At 45.6% G+C, this 14,483-nt stretch overlaps 3 protein-coding genes across 4 annotated transcripts in view; 1 reads left to right on the forward strand and 2 right to left on the reverse strand.

Moving 5' to 3' along the window:
* OPLAH (5-oxoprolinase, ATP-hydrolysing) overlaps positions 1 to 1,613 on the forward strand; it is a 44,689-nt gene extending 43,076 nt beyond the window's left edge. For both annotated transcript variants that reach the window (XM_069097052.1, XM_069097051.1), the window contains exons 23-27: positions 111 to 260; positions 339 to 496; positions 572 to 732; positions 970 to 1,067; positions 1,365 to 1,613. In XM_069097052.1, the coding sequence (XP_068953153.1) occupies positions 111 to 260; positions 339 to 496; positions 572 to 732; positions 970 to 1,067; positions 1,365 to 1,511 (714 nt within the window). In that variant the 3' untranslated portion in view covers positions 1,512 to 1,613. The remainder of the gene's footprint in view (positions 1 to 110; positions 261 to 338; positions 497 to 571; positions 733 to 969; positions 1,068 to 1,364) is intronic.
* LOC138168059 (sphingomyelin phosphodiesterase 5-like) lies at positions 1,369 to 4,624 on the reverse strand. Its single transcript, XM_069097053.1, has 7 exons — positions 3,551 to 4,624; positions 3,382 to 3,454; positions 2,725 to 2,865; positions 2,543 to 2,632; positions 2,212 to 2,275; positions 1,990 to 2,125; positions 1,369 to 1,774 (listed from the first exon to the last, which is right to left on the reverse strand). The coding sequence occupies exons 1-7, from the start codon at positions 4,421 to 4,423 to the stop codon at positions 1,625 to 1,627; spliced, it is 1,527 nt and encodes a 508-aa protein (XP_068953154.1). The 5' UTR covers positions 4,424 to 4,624; the 3' UTR covers positions 1,369 to 1,624.
* Positions 4,625 to 8,929: 4,305 nt separating this feature from the next.
* SPATC1 (spermatogenesis and centriole associated 1) overlaps positions 8,930 to 14,483 on the reverse strand; it is an 82,950-nt gene continuing 77,396 nt past the window's right edge. The window contains exon 5 of the mRNA XM_069096982.1: positions 8,930 to 9,259. Coding sequence (XP_068953083.1) covers positions 8,930 to 9,259 — 330 coding nt within the window. The remainder of the gene's footprint in view (positions 9,260 to 14,483) is intronic.

The following is a 14,483-nucleotide window of genomic DNA, read 5'->3' on the forward strand; positions in this document are numbered from 1 at the left end:
TCACCTGAATGTGTAACATCCTCTGAACTCTGTGTGTGTGTGGGGGTGGGTGTGGGTGTGTGTGTCTTCCACTTATTGAGCTCTTCTGCTTCCTCTCCCCAACCCCCCAGGGCTGTCTGGCTCCAGTTCAGGTGGTGATCCCTCCGGGCTCCATCCTGGATCCATCTCCAGATGCAGCTGTGGTTGGGGGCAATGTGCTGACCTCCCAGCGGGTAGTAGATGTCATACTGGCTGCCTTTGGAGCCTGTGCTGCTTCTCAGGTCTGGAGAATGCTCAGGGATGGGCTGGGTGTCTCTGGCTTGGTCTCCTCACACCAAATTCCTTTCCTCCTTCCTCAGGGCTGCATGAACAACGTGACTCTAGGAAATGCCCACATGGGCTACTATGAGACAGTGGCAGGGGGTGCAGGAGCAGGACCAAGCTGGCATGGACGCAGTGGGGTCCACAGTCACATGACCAACACCCGCATCACTGACCCTGAGATCCTGGAGAGTCGGTGAGTGTGTGATGTTGGGGCAATTGCCCTAAGGAGTTGGGTGAGATGGAAGAGCCAGATTCTTTGTTCCCCCAGGTACCCTGTGATTCTTCGGAGGTTTGAGCTACGGGAGGGCTCAGGGGGAAGGGGCCGCTTCCGAGGCGGGGATGGTGTGGTAAGGGAGCTTGTTTTCCGAGAAAAAGCCCAGTTGTCTGTCCTGTCTGAGCGACGAGCCTTCCAGCCCTATGGCCTCTGTGGTGAGACCCCTCCCTCCCAGCCCCCTTCTTTCACTGCCCCCCAACAAGTTTCACAACTTTATTCTACTTGGGGTCATTCCTTACAATTGGTTACATTGGTGGGATGACCAAAGGGACCCCTATACTACAGGGGAGGGGCTGGGAAGGAGCCAAGGTCACACTTTGCACAGTGATTTTGTTACTGTTTCAAGAGTGGGATGTTACCTTTCCCTCAATTCCCTGTTGTGGTTTTTTCAGGGGGAGAACCCGGAGCCCCTGGACTCAATCTGTTAATCCGAAAAGATGGACGGACTATCAGCCTGGGGGGGAAAACATCTGTGACTGTGTTCCCTGGGGTAAGGGGCTCAAGAGGAAGGGAGGGAATACAATTTGAGAGAACTGTTCAGTAGTCCAAGGAAAGAGCATATACCTGGGGACTCAGGGAACTGGGGAAATTTCACCCTCACTCCCAAGCACCCACAAAGTAAGCCTTAGACCTCTGGATTGCTGGTGTTCATTGTTTAATTTGGCTCCATCAAGGAAAGGGAAGAGTATAAAAAGGAGATGCTAGAATAGAACTGGAGGAAAAGGTGGGCAGGGAGGTTCATCTTCTCTCCCCTAAACTCAATATTAAACTTTATGTATCTCTTCAGGATGCCTTCTGCCTGATGACACCCGGCGGAGGTGGCTATGGGGACCCTGAGGAGCCGGCCCCTGCCCCTGGCTCCCCACCCCATTTGACCTCCTTTCCTGAACGAGGCAGCGTCTATGAGTACCGACAAGCACAGGAGGGTGTGTGAGGGGTGGGGTGGGATTCTGAGCACCTTGTTGGGGCAACAATAAATATCCCTGAAGTTGCCCCCATACCAATGGGGTGGGACTGGTGAGGAGCTGAGGTCACAGTTTGCTGCTTTCATTGTTCAGTCTGTTGGTCCTTCTGTATGTTGGGCTTGCCCAGGTCTGATGTAGTTCTGGGCTCTGTGGTCACCTGGAGTCGTAGGCCTACAGCCAGATGGTCAGTGAGGCCAGCCAGGCATGTGCTGAAAGTCACTCGCTCTATGGCCTGGGGGGGATGGAATTCTGCATGAGGGAAGATTCCCCTTCTTCTCCCTCCCACAGACCAGCAGAGCTGGGAGGGAGGAACTTTAGAGATGTAAGAGTCTAACTCCCTTATTCTCCAGGAGGAAATTGCCCATGACTTCACAGTGTAAGTGGAAAATCTAGTGTTACTGTTCCTGTCCCTCAGATGGCTACCTCTGTACCCCCTAGGGCACTTACTGGGATGAGAAGGGTATTAGGTTCTCTCCTGCATAAGATGTAGTCTATTCTTCTGCCCTTCCAGGATGCCGAGGGGAGGGTCCCAGAGGGAGGGCGTGCAAGGTACATGCTTCTCCCATCCTCCTGCTCCAGAGCACTAGAGGAATAAAGAAAGGGAGGACTGGTATTATTAGGGAGGAGGTCATGCTACAGCATGGAGGGCCCCATTCCAGTGACACTTGCCTTTTCAGCTTCTCAGGACAGCAGGCCACTGGGAAGTGTAGCGTTGGGGCACTCAGCAGGGTTCCTGGGGACCAGGGAGGAATGTGAGGTCCAGAGCACACCTTGCTTTCCTTTGGTCCCCTCAGGTCCAAGGGAAGGAAGGATAAGCCTGGGGCTTTAGGACTGAGGAGAGGGATATCTTGGCCTCCTCCAGTTGAGAAAGGGTGATGTGGGGAGCCTAGTTCCATGCCCAGGGATATTTTTATTGGTGGAAGGGAAGGATGTCTCATGTCTTAAGATTCTCCTGTTGAGGTGGATAGGGAATGGTGATCCAGACCCTGGCTCCTCCTACCTATGGCCCAGGGCTGCTCCTGGCCTGGCCCCAACCTACAGGGATCTGTGAAGTGAGTGAACAGTTCATGCTGTTGTTCCTGGGTATCATCTTTAGGAGAGAAGGGAGGAAAAGGAATGCTAGCTTGGTTGGTAGAGGGCTACCTACCTTCCCCCTTCCTCCCTTGGCCTTTGCCCCCATACCTGAGGAACAGTTGTCAAAATTGAGGTCACCCATAAGCACACTGAAGGCGACAGCATCATCATCCTTGTCATTCTGTGCTTCAAACTGCTCAGCCCAGCCCAGCAGGAGTGAAAGCTGCTCACAGCGAATGGCCCAATCCTCTGGGAAAGGCAGGGAATGGGCCAGGGTACCTGCTGCCCTTCCCCCCTCCCCCCCCACTCCCTGGTTCTCCCCAGCCAGATCCTGTAACCCTGTGGAAACTTGGCAGAGAAATAAACTATGCCTGGAAACTGGGTGGTGGGGGTAGGAAGGACAGAGGAACCATGGAGGAATGTGAACTTGGGCAGACAGAGGCCGTGTAGGACAATAGAGGAGCACAAGACTCAGTCAGTTGTAGGGAAGGGGCTGGGCTTGGAGGGATGGCAACTGTCAGGACAGAGGGGTAAGTAAAGATGGGATGACCTTGGATCTCAGCCATTGGAGATAGAAAGCAAACCCCCTTCTAGCTGGAGATGGGAGGTGGGGTGGGGGGCAGGGACATGGGTTAGGGGAAAGGAAATAGTTGAGGAAGTTGTGAAAACCAGTCAGTTGATGTATGTTGCTGCCAGAAATTAGCAGTCACAAGAGGAAGTTGAAGACCCCCTTAAAAGACATTCTAGCCTTGGGTTCTGGCTCACCTTCAGGGGCTTGCAGATGGGTACAGTGCAGGTAACCCACAATCCTCCGCCTTTCCAGCATGCCCAGCTGCACCTGTAACATGACGGGCATTGCCATCTCTCCCAGAGCCTAGGTCAATCTTTGGCCCCTGCCCTTGACCCACAAGTGACCCCTAGGAATACTGCATACCTGAACAGAGAGTAATCCTTTGGAGGCAAGTGCATCCTCCCTCCGGCCATTAGGGAAGGGTAAGAAGCTAGCACTCAGCACAGGGTATCGGGAGACCAGCAAAAGCCCACTACCCAATAGTTTGAGCTGAGGCCCAGGATAGAAGCCATTGGTCCCCACATCATATATCACAGGACCTAGGGTGGTTGCCAGGAGCTGGGCCAGCCTGCTTGCTGCCCTTATATCGAATGTTTCCTGAAGGCACACAAAGTCCAGGCTAACTGGTAGGGCTGATATCAACTCCCCTACCAGGGAACCAGTCAGGGGAGCACTGGAACCTGTGGCCCCATAGCTTGGCCCTTTGGCTCCTCCAAGTAGGACAGTACCGATCCTCTCTGCCCGTTTCTGGCTATGCTGCAGGTTGCTGAATCGGGCAAGACCATCGGGCAGCAAGCAGAGGTTGGCACTGAGAAAGCCAAAGCTTCGGTGGGGATCTGATGGGGGACACCAGGGTGAGGGTGGTGTCCAGTTCCTAGGAGGTGGCTGGTAGCAGAAAGGGCGTCGACAGTACTGCAGAGGTAACCAGAAAAGCAGGCCTAGGAGCAGTAGGGGTAGAGCTGCTAGCAGCAGGAGCAGGGCAGCTAAAGCTCCTAGTAGGGTGACCAGAAAATGACACAGTCCCCTTGGGAAGCGAGTAAAAAGGGCAAATGGAGTGCGGGGAGTGGGCACACAGCAGACCAGAAGCCTGTCCAGGGCCCAGTAGGCAGGGAAGAGCAGGGCTCTGGCCAGGCTGTGCAGAACATGCAGGGCAGGGTGAGGGAATGGGGATGACCGAAGCCCTCCCAGCCTCTGGGGCCAGCTGGCTGGGGGTGCACCAGGGCTCAGGGTCTGCATGGGGGAAGGAGAGAGGGGAGGGACCCTGCTTGAGAGGTGCTTGTCTCACAGGCAGAGAGGGGGCAACCCTGCCTTCCTCAGGACCAGGCTTGACTCTGCCTCTGGGCTTCATCTTTCCCCCGAGCTGGGGGATCTGGGAGGAGGCCGATCATCTGTCCAAAGGAGACTGCAAGGCAGATGAGTAGGAGAGGGTGACCAGGCGCCCTGGAGAGCAGAGACAGGGAGTAGAACGCATGAGAGGGGTGAGGAGGGGACTCCAGAAAGGGGACTGGAGGGCCAAGGCGGGAGAGGCATGAGGGTCGGGAAGGAGGTCCCGGGGACACATCCCTCTACTTACCTGAATTTGGAGGACCGCGGCAGCGGAAGCCGGAAAATAGAAAGAGAAAGTGAAGACGAGAGCCCGCCCCCGCGCTCCAGCCAGGCAGGTCCCGCCTCGGCCAAGATAAGATTTGGAAGTTCGGAGGACCCTGGGCGGTCGTCCGGCCCACTGCTGTAGGGAAGCAGCCTGGGCATAGGAAGGCACCCCCCCAAACCGGACATCTACGGGCATCGCGGTGTGCTTGCTCTGTAGTCCTAGCTTTGCCGATTCCTCTTTGTGGATACAGACTGGACCCGAGATGCTGTCGGCACGGGACTTTCCCGCTGTCAAAGTGGCCATCCCCTCTGCGACTTAAGGATCTGAGGGAGGTCCCTGGAGCCTTGGGGTAAAGAAACTTGCCCAGGGTCACACGGTACATGTCATAGGAGGGGCTCAAACGCAGCACGTCTTCCCTGCTCCAAGGCTGGCTCAAGCTGCCCCTCTCCATTAGGCCATCTTATTATTTCATCTGATGGGTGGCTAAGACTGCGGTAGGTCTCTAGCGCTGTCTCCTGGACAGCAGCAGGTAAAAGAAAACAGGAGAAGGGAGGAATCGGAGCTACCAGATGGATTGAGGAGAGGAAAAAAGGACCTAGTTGGGTACCTCTGCCAGCCTGTGCCAGATCTTTGTGTTTTGAGCCTGCAGCTGAAATGCAATGATTTTGGAGGTTCTTGCATTAGAGGTAACTAGGGAGCAAACTTATTCATCTTTTCAGTCTCAGAAAATTATGAAGCCTTGGGGTAGGTTTGAGGGTGTTACCAACTGATCTATCCACTTTATCAATTGTAATCTCAATACTGCCTGTCCCAACCCAGCCAAAGGAATAGAAACCAGTTAGGTCTGCAAAGGCCTCCAGAATCAGAATGCAACCCCACCTCAAAGTTAAATAACCAAGGCAGGTCCAGCTAAACTGTGGCTGGAGTTAGTTACTTACAAATCTGACCTGGTTAACTTGCATTCTTTTCACAGACTTTTACTGAGGTTTGCCATTCTGCACAACCCTAGTCTGGAAGCAGAAGGGGGCTTATAAATAAATGACAGACAGTTCCTGACCTCAGGAAGCTTATAAGGACAGGGTAAGAAAGACAACTGTACAAACTGGTATGAGGAACACTGTATAAAAGATGAAGAAGCAAATGGCTGTGGCAATTCAGGCAGAGATCATAGCTATCTGGAGAGATCTTATTTAGCTGAAGGGATCACCTTACTTCCTCAAAATTATGACCTCTGCCAATTAGGCACTTAGGCAAAGGACTCCCAAATTTTCAGCTCTGATCTCTAGACCTAAAATTTCCAAATGCCTATCGAACATTTCCACTTAGATTTTTTGTATGCTGGCCCACCTCAAACTCAACTGGTACATAATCAAACTCTGTTTGACTTCCTATTGGTCAGTACTTTATCCATTTATATAGCTTAGTGGTATTATCTTGGACCCCTTCCTTTTCCTCACTTCACACATTTACTGTTTCCAAGTCTTACTTATTTGGATCTAGAATATCTTTTTCTTTTACCTCCCTCTTTATTCCTACCTCCTGAATCTAGGTAAAGGCCCTTTTACCACCTGGTCAGTCTATTACCATGTATTACTATGAAAGATTTCAGTACAAGTCTTCCAGAAAAAGACCTGCTCTATTTGCTTTATCCACTAAGTTCCCAGGCCTGCCTTCCAACCTCGGAGTCTGCTGAAGGAGCTCACTCTGGACTGGTCCAGGGGAAGCAGTGACATCATCAGTGATGCCTACAGTCCCCTGAAGTCCACCCTTCCCTCAAAGAGTCACGTTGGTTTCAGTACGGATATTTATTGAGGGGGAAAAGTCAACTCAAAAATATAAGTAAAGGCTGACTGAAAGTGTTTAAAAAATATTTCTATCATATCTCCACCAATTAACTAATCTGTCTTAAATTAAGAGATCTAGGCTTGTGCTTCTCTTAGGCTCAAGTAGGTCTGGATGGTTCTACTGCTTAATTCCAATCTAGTCCAAATCCAGAATATCCTTTGTCAAGCTGAAATCTAAAACCCAATAGGTTTTATCTTCCCCCTCCCCTCAAGTGATACTCCATCCCTACCCTCAAGACTTCAGAAAGACATTGGAGTAATCATCATTCTCTGTTTCCAATGAGTACAAAGTGCAATACAGAACCTGTCAATCCGTAAGTCTCAGATGCCTTCTCCAGGTTAGGAAATAAAATCTTTCAAGTCTAGTTCTTCCGCTCACCAATTTATTAAATAATAGAAATATCTCACACTTTATAACAGAATATGTTTTTTGACTGGGTGAAATGGGTGTTAGAAGGATTATTTTTCTCATTTCACAGATAAGGAAACTAAGGCCTAGAAAAAGTTGACTTTCCCCCAAATCACAGTTAGTGATGTTCAAAGCTGGAATTCAAATCTGTTCTTTCCACACCTGGCTCTTCTTCCATTGTTACTGTTTATTCTATGTTACTTCCCCTGAAGAAACGAGGGAAGGAGACTTAGAGACAAAAAGAGAGAGAGAAAAGAAAGAAAAAAGAAAGTGAAAGTGTCAAAGTAACACTATTGTCTAGGCTCTAGATTCTAAAGAATACAATAGTAAAAATTCTCTATCGCTTTAAAATTTCAACCAGACCCTGAAAAAACACAAAGACATTTATTTTCCTTTCCTCATATAACCAGTCTCTTTTCCAATTCAGCCTCCACAGGTCACCACATTGACTGCTCAAAACCCAGTAATGATTTTCTTTTGCCTACTGAGTAGAATCCACATTTCTCATTCAAGGTCCCTGCAATCTGGTCTGACTTTCTAGCCATATTTCCTCTCCATCATAGGGTGGTCTTTTCTACAATCCCAGCTGTTGCCAATTTCTATGCTTTGGCACAGAAAATGCACTTTCCTTCAAAAGACCTGCTTCTCAACTCTGTATATTTAAATCCTACTTGTTCCTTAGGATTCAGCTTGAAAGTCCAGTCTTCCTAGAAGCCCTCAAGGTAAAAGACTTAATCTCTCCTCTGGTAGGGTAGAGTTGAAAGAGAACTCAATTTAGAATCAGAAGGCCCAGAATTCAAAGCCCTGCCCTACTACTAACTAGCTGGGTGACCTTGGGCAAATCACTCTCTCCAAGTCTCTGGGTTCCCTTCCATAAAAAATGAAGGGATGGGATGACATAGTCCTTAAAATCTCTTTTACCTCTGTCCTTTATGTCCTCTAGGATCATAGGTCAGCTAAAGGTCAGCCATGAGACCTCTAAAAGGTAACTCGAGTGCTCTTTCATTTTTCTGTTTTCCCAGGGAAAAGCAAAGCCCCAAGAGGAATTAATTCCTCTAAATTGAACAAACTATTCCCCATTTACTTCAGTCTGGGATGGGGGGTAAAGTCAATCCTTTGGTTTACCAGGATTTAGCTGATATGGTTTTGTGGGATTAATGTTTTGAGTGAGGCTGGAGTGCTCTGAGCCTACCTGGTGACTATACCTTGATGAATTCCCCAAAGGTCAGAATCTTTGAAGATGTCAATTTGGGTCCTTATTCTTCTTTTTTTTCAAGCCTTCTTAGGTTCTGGTATAGTTTGAAGAAACTGAGAGGAAGGGGAACTAACCCTAATTCTCAGCTCTAAGGTCTCCCTCCATCACATAGAAATGTAGGTAATGAGAGTGACTAAAGTGGGGGGCAATTATTTGTTCCTAAAGAGCTGTGGAAGATGACAGGGACTATGAAAAGAAGGTGGAGGGGAGAAAGGGATAGAGGGATTGTTTTATCCATTGACTGAAAAAGTAAATACCCTGGTGACTCACCCAAAGGCACACAAAAATTTACTGTCTTCCCCATCCTACCAACACCCCCCAAGACTGGGACTTTTGGGGGCTTAAGCTAGGCCTAAAAAGGCACAAACAGCAACCTGAGAGCATGGTGAGAGATAGAGACTGATGGTAACTCTAGCAGTGCCCTCTTTACCTGCCTCTGATGAGAATTTGGGTACCAAAAACCCAGGAGTACTGATTCCTTGCCTAGCAATTAATAGCTTTAATAGCTTTGCTTGGTGTGTGGGGGAACCCAGGGGAGGGGGACCTTGCCCATGGTAAGGTGGTCATGCCTGGGGCCTAATAGGCCTCATGGCTGACATGAGGGTGTGGCTGGTGCCAGCACTTGGTGCTTAGCAGGCTTCCATCACCAGATGAACATAGGTTTGCCATCGTCATGGGAGAGTTGGTTGAGGCAGGAGAGAAGAAGCAGGGCATCATTTAGCACGCTGGGGGGCACTGTCTCTATGATCACCCGCTGGAGGAAGTCCATGGTGTAAGAGCCACCTTCAGAGGCTGCCAGCTCAGGCCGTTCCCTCAGGATACCATAGGCATTAACCAATTGCTCTGTCAGCCCTGGATGGACCCGCCCGTTGTAGCCCAGGCTCTGCAACCGATTCATGACACTCACATAACGTTGAGTGAGTGTCTGGCATAGTTCTTCATCCATCTTGTGATTTGAAGTATTCAGGGAGGCCTGGGGAGTGGGGAGAGGAGTAGGTAAGGGGAAGCTTCAGATGGCTGGTGTCTGGAGGACCTGAGAGGGAAGGGGAGGAGGGAAGTCTGGGAGGAGAGAAAGGAATGGTGAGTTAGGAATGTCTGAGGGGAGGGGGAAATCAGGGAGGCCTAAGGGAAGAAGAGAGGAGACAAGGAAATCTGAGGGAAGAAGGGGCTTGGGTTAGCAGGGTAGTGAGGAGAAGAGGAGGTTTCAGGGTGACTTGGGGTGAGGGGAAGGGGGTCAGGAGCAAGTAAATGCTAAGGACACATTTCTATGTTTCAATTCATTAGGCCTGACAGGAGGGACCTGTGGGAACAGGGAAGTCTAAGAGATTAGACTCTACTATGGCAGAAGGAAGTGTTAATAGCAGAGTGTTCCCTCAACTTGAAGAGCAGATAATTTGATTTGAAGGATCACAGATAAGGCTAAAACAGGAAAGTTTTAGAAAGGTCAGTGAAAGCTCACTGACTTTAACCCCCTAGATTTCCCCACTTAGGTGAGATAACAGACTTTTTTCCCTCCTACCCCTCTGAGTAAGCTGCTTGGTTGGAAAACATAGAGATAGTATAGTGGAAGAAGAGGGTCAAGAGAGGGTCAGGTGAGGAAGGCCTTCCAGTTTAGTACTGTGACCTGGAGGAAGATCCAATAAAGGAAACTTTGAGGGAAACTGCAATTCTGAACCTGATTCTAGTGGTTTAGGAATTGCTGAAGTAGAAATGATGGAAGCCTTGGGGGGACATGACCACTCCATAAAGTATATTGTTTACGTAGAGGATAAAGCCCATCTTAGATCTTGGAATAGTGGATTTCTATGAATTCAGAGAAAGGATAGGGAGGATCCTATAGCCTAAAGTCCTACAGGAGATGTCAGCCCCAAAGAGTTAGGATATCCTCAAGAATAGTGTGTGAGAACACAAAGGATTGTGATAAGGAAGAGAAGGGAAAGCAATTTAAACAAACCAATGTGGATACACAAGGAACTCACCTACTCCTTAGGTTTTTAAAAGATTTGTATGGGAGATGGAGGTAAGGAGAGCTAAGGAACAAAGCCAGACAGTGGTATAAGAGCGCCAGGAACGTTTACATTCAGATAAGTAGAAACAGTGATGAAAGCTTAAGACAATGAGCAGGATTTTAAAATATTTCATTGGTTTTCTAGCTAGGTTAGGGGCAAGAGCTTCAATGATGAAAGAATAAGGACCCTAGTTCTGGATTGATGAAACTACAATAATTGTTCAGGGAGAGAAGGTAGAATCATTCAACTCAACTTTCTCTTTTCCCTACCAAAAAGGAATGATCTTTGGATTGGGAAGGACAGAGCAAAAATGGTTAACAAGAGGGACATTAAAACCCAAGGCAAGAGAAAAGATGGTGAGAAAGTACCTAGACACCCTTAATGAATCTCAGGTACCAGACTCAGGTAAATCGACTCAAAGTTTTAGAAAACCAACTTCATACATTTTCTCTCATTTAGGCCTTATAACAATTTTGTGAGGTATGGGTGTAATTAGCCCCATTTGGTGAATTAGAGGTTGAATGACTTGCCCTTTGTCACACAATGTGTAGCTGTCCAAGGCATGGGTCAAATGAGTTGGCTGCTGAGGTCCTTTTCAAATTTAGAATTCTGTGATTATCTGAATGCTAAAGTAATGAAAGATCTAAGACTGCTGAGCTTCTACTGGTGAACTTTGAAAAAATTCTGGAGAAAGGGAGAGGTACCATGGGACTGGAAAGTAACAAAGGTCCCAATCAATGAAAAAAGATATTCTGTCTAGTGTCCAAAGATCTTGACTTCAATTCCTGTCAAAATTCTATAACGTATCATCAAAGACACTATTTGTGAATATTTAGAAAGGGATTATTGCCAGGGGAACTTCTTTAAGAACGAATCATGACAGACTAACCTTGTCCTTTTCCAATTAGATTATTTGACTTGATCAGAAGAATGCCATAGATGTAGTATACATGCTTCAGGAGGATGTCTGATAAAATCTTTCATGTCTTTATAGATGAGATGGAGAGATATAGGCTAGATTGATGGTACTGTCAAATGGCTAGAAAAATGGTTAAGTAACCAGAACCATAATGGTTCCTCTACAAGGTCCAACTCCAAGGTTTCATTGCCGTTTTGAGATGATTCTAAATTTTTGAAGGCTATGCCAGCATAGAGTAATCTCTGGAAATTTCTACCATGGTATAAAGGTTTTGAGAATGGTTCTGGTAACAAACCATGCCTGCTTTCTGAGGACTAGCTTAGCTAAGTATAGAAAGGCTCATGAACTTTTTAGCTATGGGAACCCACAAAACAAAGGAAAACAAAATAATGGTTCACAGTCTTGTGAGCACCTTCCGACATGGCAGTGTGAGAGAAAAGAGGGTGCCAAGAATTAGTTTTATGACTTCTGTAAACATTAACTTATCTATTGATACATTACATGTAAGCTCCTTGTCCATTGCCCAAGAAATAGAAATATTATAAGAGGAATTGAATTGTCAGTCTTGATATTCTCATTATCATTGAAATCTGAAGACGAAGGGACAGCTACAAAAGTATGGTGGTTCTTTTTGGAAAAGTAAATAAAGAAGGTGGTGGGGTTAGCTTTATTTTGTGTGCAAAGGCAAGAAGAAACATATTCAAATGGGACATCTGGTCATCTTGTATTGCAGTGCTTATTGTAAATATGTGCAAAAAGACCTTTGTGAAAATAATTGTAGCTTATGTGCCAACATGGGCTGCAGAGAAGGAGATACAGAAATTTTAGGAGGAACTTGATAACACCCTTCAAATTAAGTTAGCAAAGGCCTGAAAATAGGTGAATTCAAAGAAAGGTGAACATAGGGAAAGATAGCCAACTCCTGCCCTCCCAAAACACCTCCAAAACAAAACCCCAAAATCCCAAAACAAACAGCTATGATATGGTTCAGTATTAAGGAATGAGAAAGTTCAAAAGTTTGGTATAGATGTCAATAAAGACACATCTGTAAACCCAGAATACCATCTAGAAAAAAGAAGGTGCTAGATATGGAGTTTATAATTAACATAAAAAACTGATGACATTTCAAGATGAGAAATGGCTCATAACTGCTGTGGGGGTCATCATTACTAAGTGAACTCTCTGTGTATAGTCAGACCACAAAGATTAAAATAAATACAGAATTAAAAGAATTAAAAATGATAAGATAAGACAAGTGAGTAAAATAATTCCAATCTGACCTATTTAAATGAGTTACTGATGCCAAAAAAAAAGGGAAATGAATGGAGAAAAGAGACTTGAAACAGATAATAACAATTTCTTGCAAAAATTTAACCAATGCAAATAAATTGTCATAAAATGGGACCAAAAAGGCTTAGAAATGGCCGCGCTCAGTAACTTCTGTATCTCTTTGACAGCCTTAGAAATATGATTGTCAAAACAATGTGGTTAAGAATATAAACTCACTTATACAATCATACATGAATATTATTATGGACCGTATTGCCTCATAAACGAGAAGAGCAGTAGAAGGAAAAGCAAATTTAAAGCTTGACAAGAAAGCCAACTAAGCAAAGGTCATTTATTTCAAGGACATTTAAGAAATGTCAACAGACAGATAAAAAATGGAAAATATATCCAAAGATTAAAAAAAATAAAAACCAACCCTAATCTCTTTTACTATCAAGGACAGGTTTGAAATCCCAGTCTCAATGTTCCTGTCTGTAAAGGCCAATGTGGTAATTTGACCAATCAAATCAGCAAGTAGTTACTAAGAGCTTCCTAACTATCACCCTTCTTTTTGTGGCTAATTTTCTTGAATAAACTAAAAATAATTAGTGCCTCTTCTTCTCTTTCTTCTAAACCCTTTGCTATTTGGCTTCTGAGACTACTCTGAAATAACGCTGATACTATTCTCCCCAGAGTTACTAATGATTTCTTAATTGCCAAATTTAACAACCTATTCTTTATCTTCATTCTACTTGACCTCTCTGCAACTTTTGGTGCTACCCTGTACTGGATACTTTCAAGGTTTTCACTGCTCTTTCCTGGTTCTCTTCTTATCTGTATGACTGATAGTCTTCTCATTTTCCTTTGCTGGATCTTTCTCAAGGTCCTGACAATTAACCGTATTTCCCAAGGCTCCATCCTGGACCGTCTTCTTCCTCTATATTACTTCACTTCATGATCTCATTATTTCCCATGGCTTTCATTATCATCTCCATGTGGGTGATTCTCCAATTTATTTATCTAGCCCTCACCTCTCTCTTGACCTCATCTCATACTACCAACTGTCTATTAGACATCTCAAATTGGATATCACATAGATATCTCAAACTCAAAATGTCCAAGACAATGGAGAGGTGTGAGGTGAGCATGAGCCTCTTTGTTTTGGGTTTACAAGGGTCCAAGATGTTGGAATGAAAGAATAATGTTATTTTGAAGAAGAGAAAATTGGAATATATTTTTGAAGAAGGGTTTTTGGAGAAACTTAGAAATGGATGAAGATGACACTGGATACCTCGGTGAAAGCAGGACAGAGTGGGGCATTTTCATGTAGAACCTTGTATTAGGTGTAGTAACATTGGGCTGACCCTCAATGTTGGATAAGTAGTAGTACCTTAGAACAAAGAAAAATCTTGGATATCAATTCTATAATGAAAATAGAACTGGGGGAACTTCTAGGAGAACAAGCAGACTTAAAGAAAACTTTAGATGTACTCTATAGAGATTCAGGGAAATGAGCATTCCTACTAGGTGAATAGGTGGACTGAAGTGCCAATGTGGTTTTCCAGCCCTGAGATCTTGGTTTTGGTGGGGTATAGAATTGACTTGACCTTAACCTAGTAGTGGTTAAAACAAAATCAACACAAAACAAGATTATAACAGCTCATTCATATAACATTTTAAGGATTACAAAATACTTTTCTTATAATAATCTTGACAATAGGTATTTCAAACACTATTATTCCTATTTTTTACAGATGAGGGAATTGAGGCTTGAGTGACTTGACTAGAGTTACTGAGAGCCAGGATTCAAATGTAAATCATCTGATTCCCACCCCAGCATTCTTTCTACTACATCACATTGCCCCTACATGCATCCTAAGATACAGACCTTCTATAGCTCTGTGCTACAAGAGGATTCTTTTTTTCCATAAAGGAATACACCAGCAACCCATAACTCTTCTGAAACTTTATAGAGAAAAAATGTACAGAAAAATCAATTA

The sequence above is a fragment of the Petaurus breviceps genome, unplaced genomic scaffold (genome assembly GCF_028583685.1).
Source record: "Petaurus breviceps papuanus isolate PSGF00001 unplaced genomic scaffold, PetGlider_PUasm1.0 350, whole genome shotgun sequence".
Taxonomy (NCBI): Eukaryota; Metazoa; Chordata; class Mammalia; order Diprotodontia; family Petauridae; genus Petaurus; species Petaurus breviceps.

Coding starts and splice junctions, on each gene's coding strand:
- LOC138168059 (XM_069097053.1), bottom strand. CDS start 4,423: ATGCAGACCCTGAGCCCTGGTGCACCCCCAGCCAGCTGGCCCCAGAGG. Junction 2,866..3,381: donor CCATCTGCAAGCCCCTGAAG/GTGAGCCAGAAC, acceptor TGCCTTTCCCAG/AGGATTGGGCCATTCGCTGT. Junction 2,126..2,211: donor TGTCCTGAGAAGCTGAAAAG/GCAAGTGTCACT, acceptor TTATTCCTCTAG/TGCTCTGGAGCAGGAGGATG.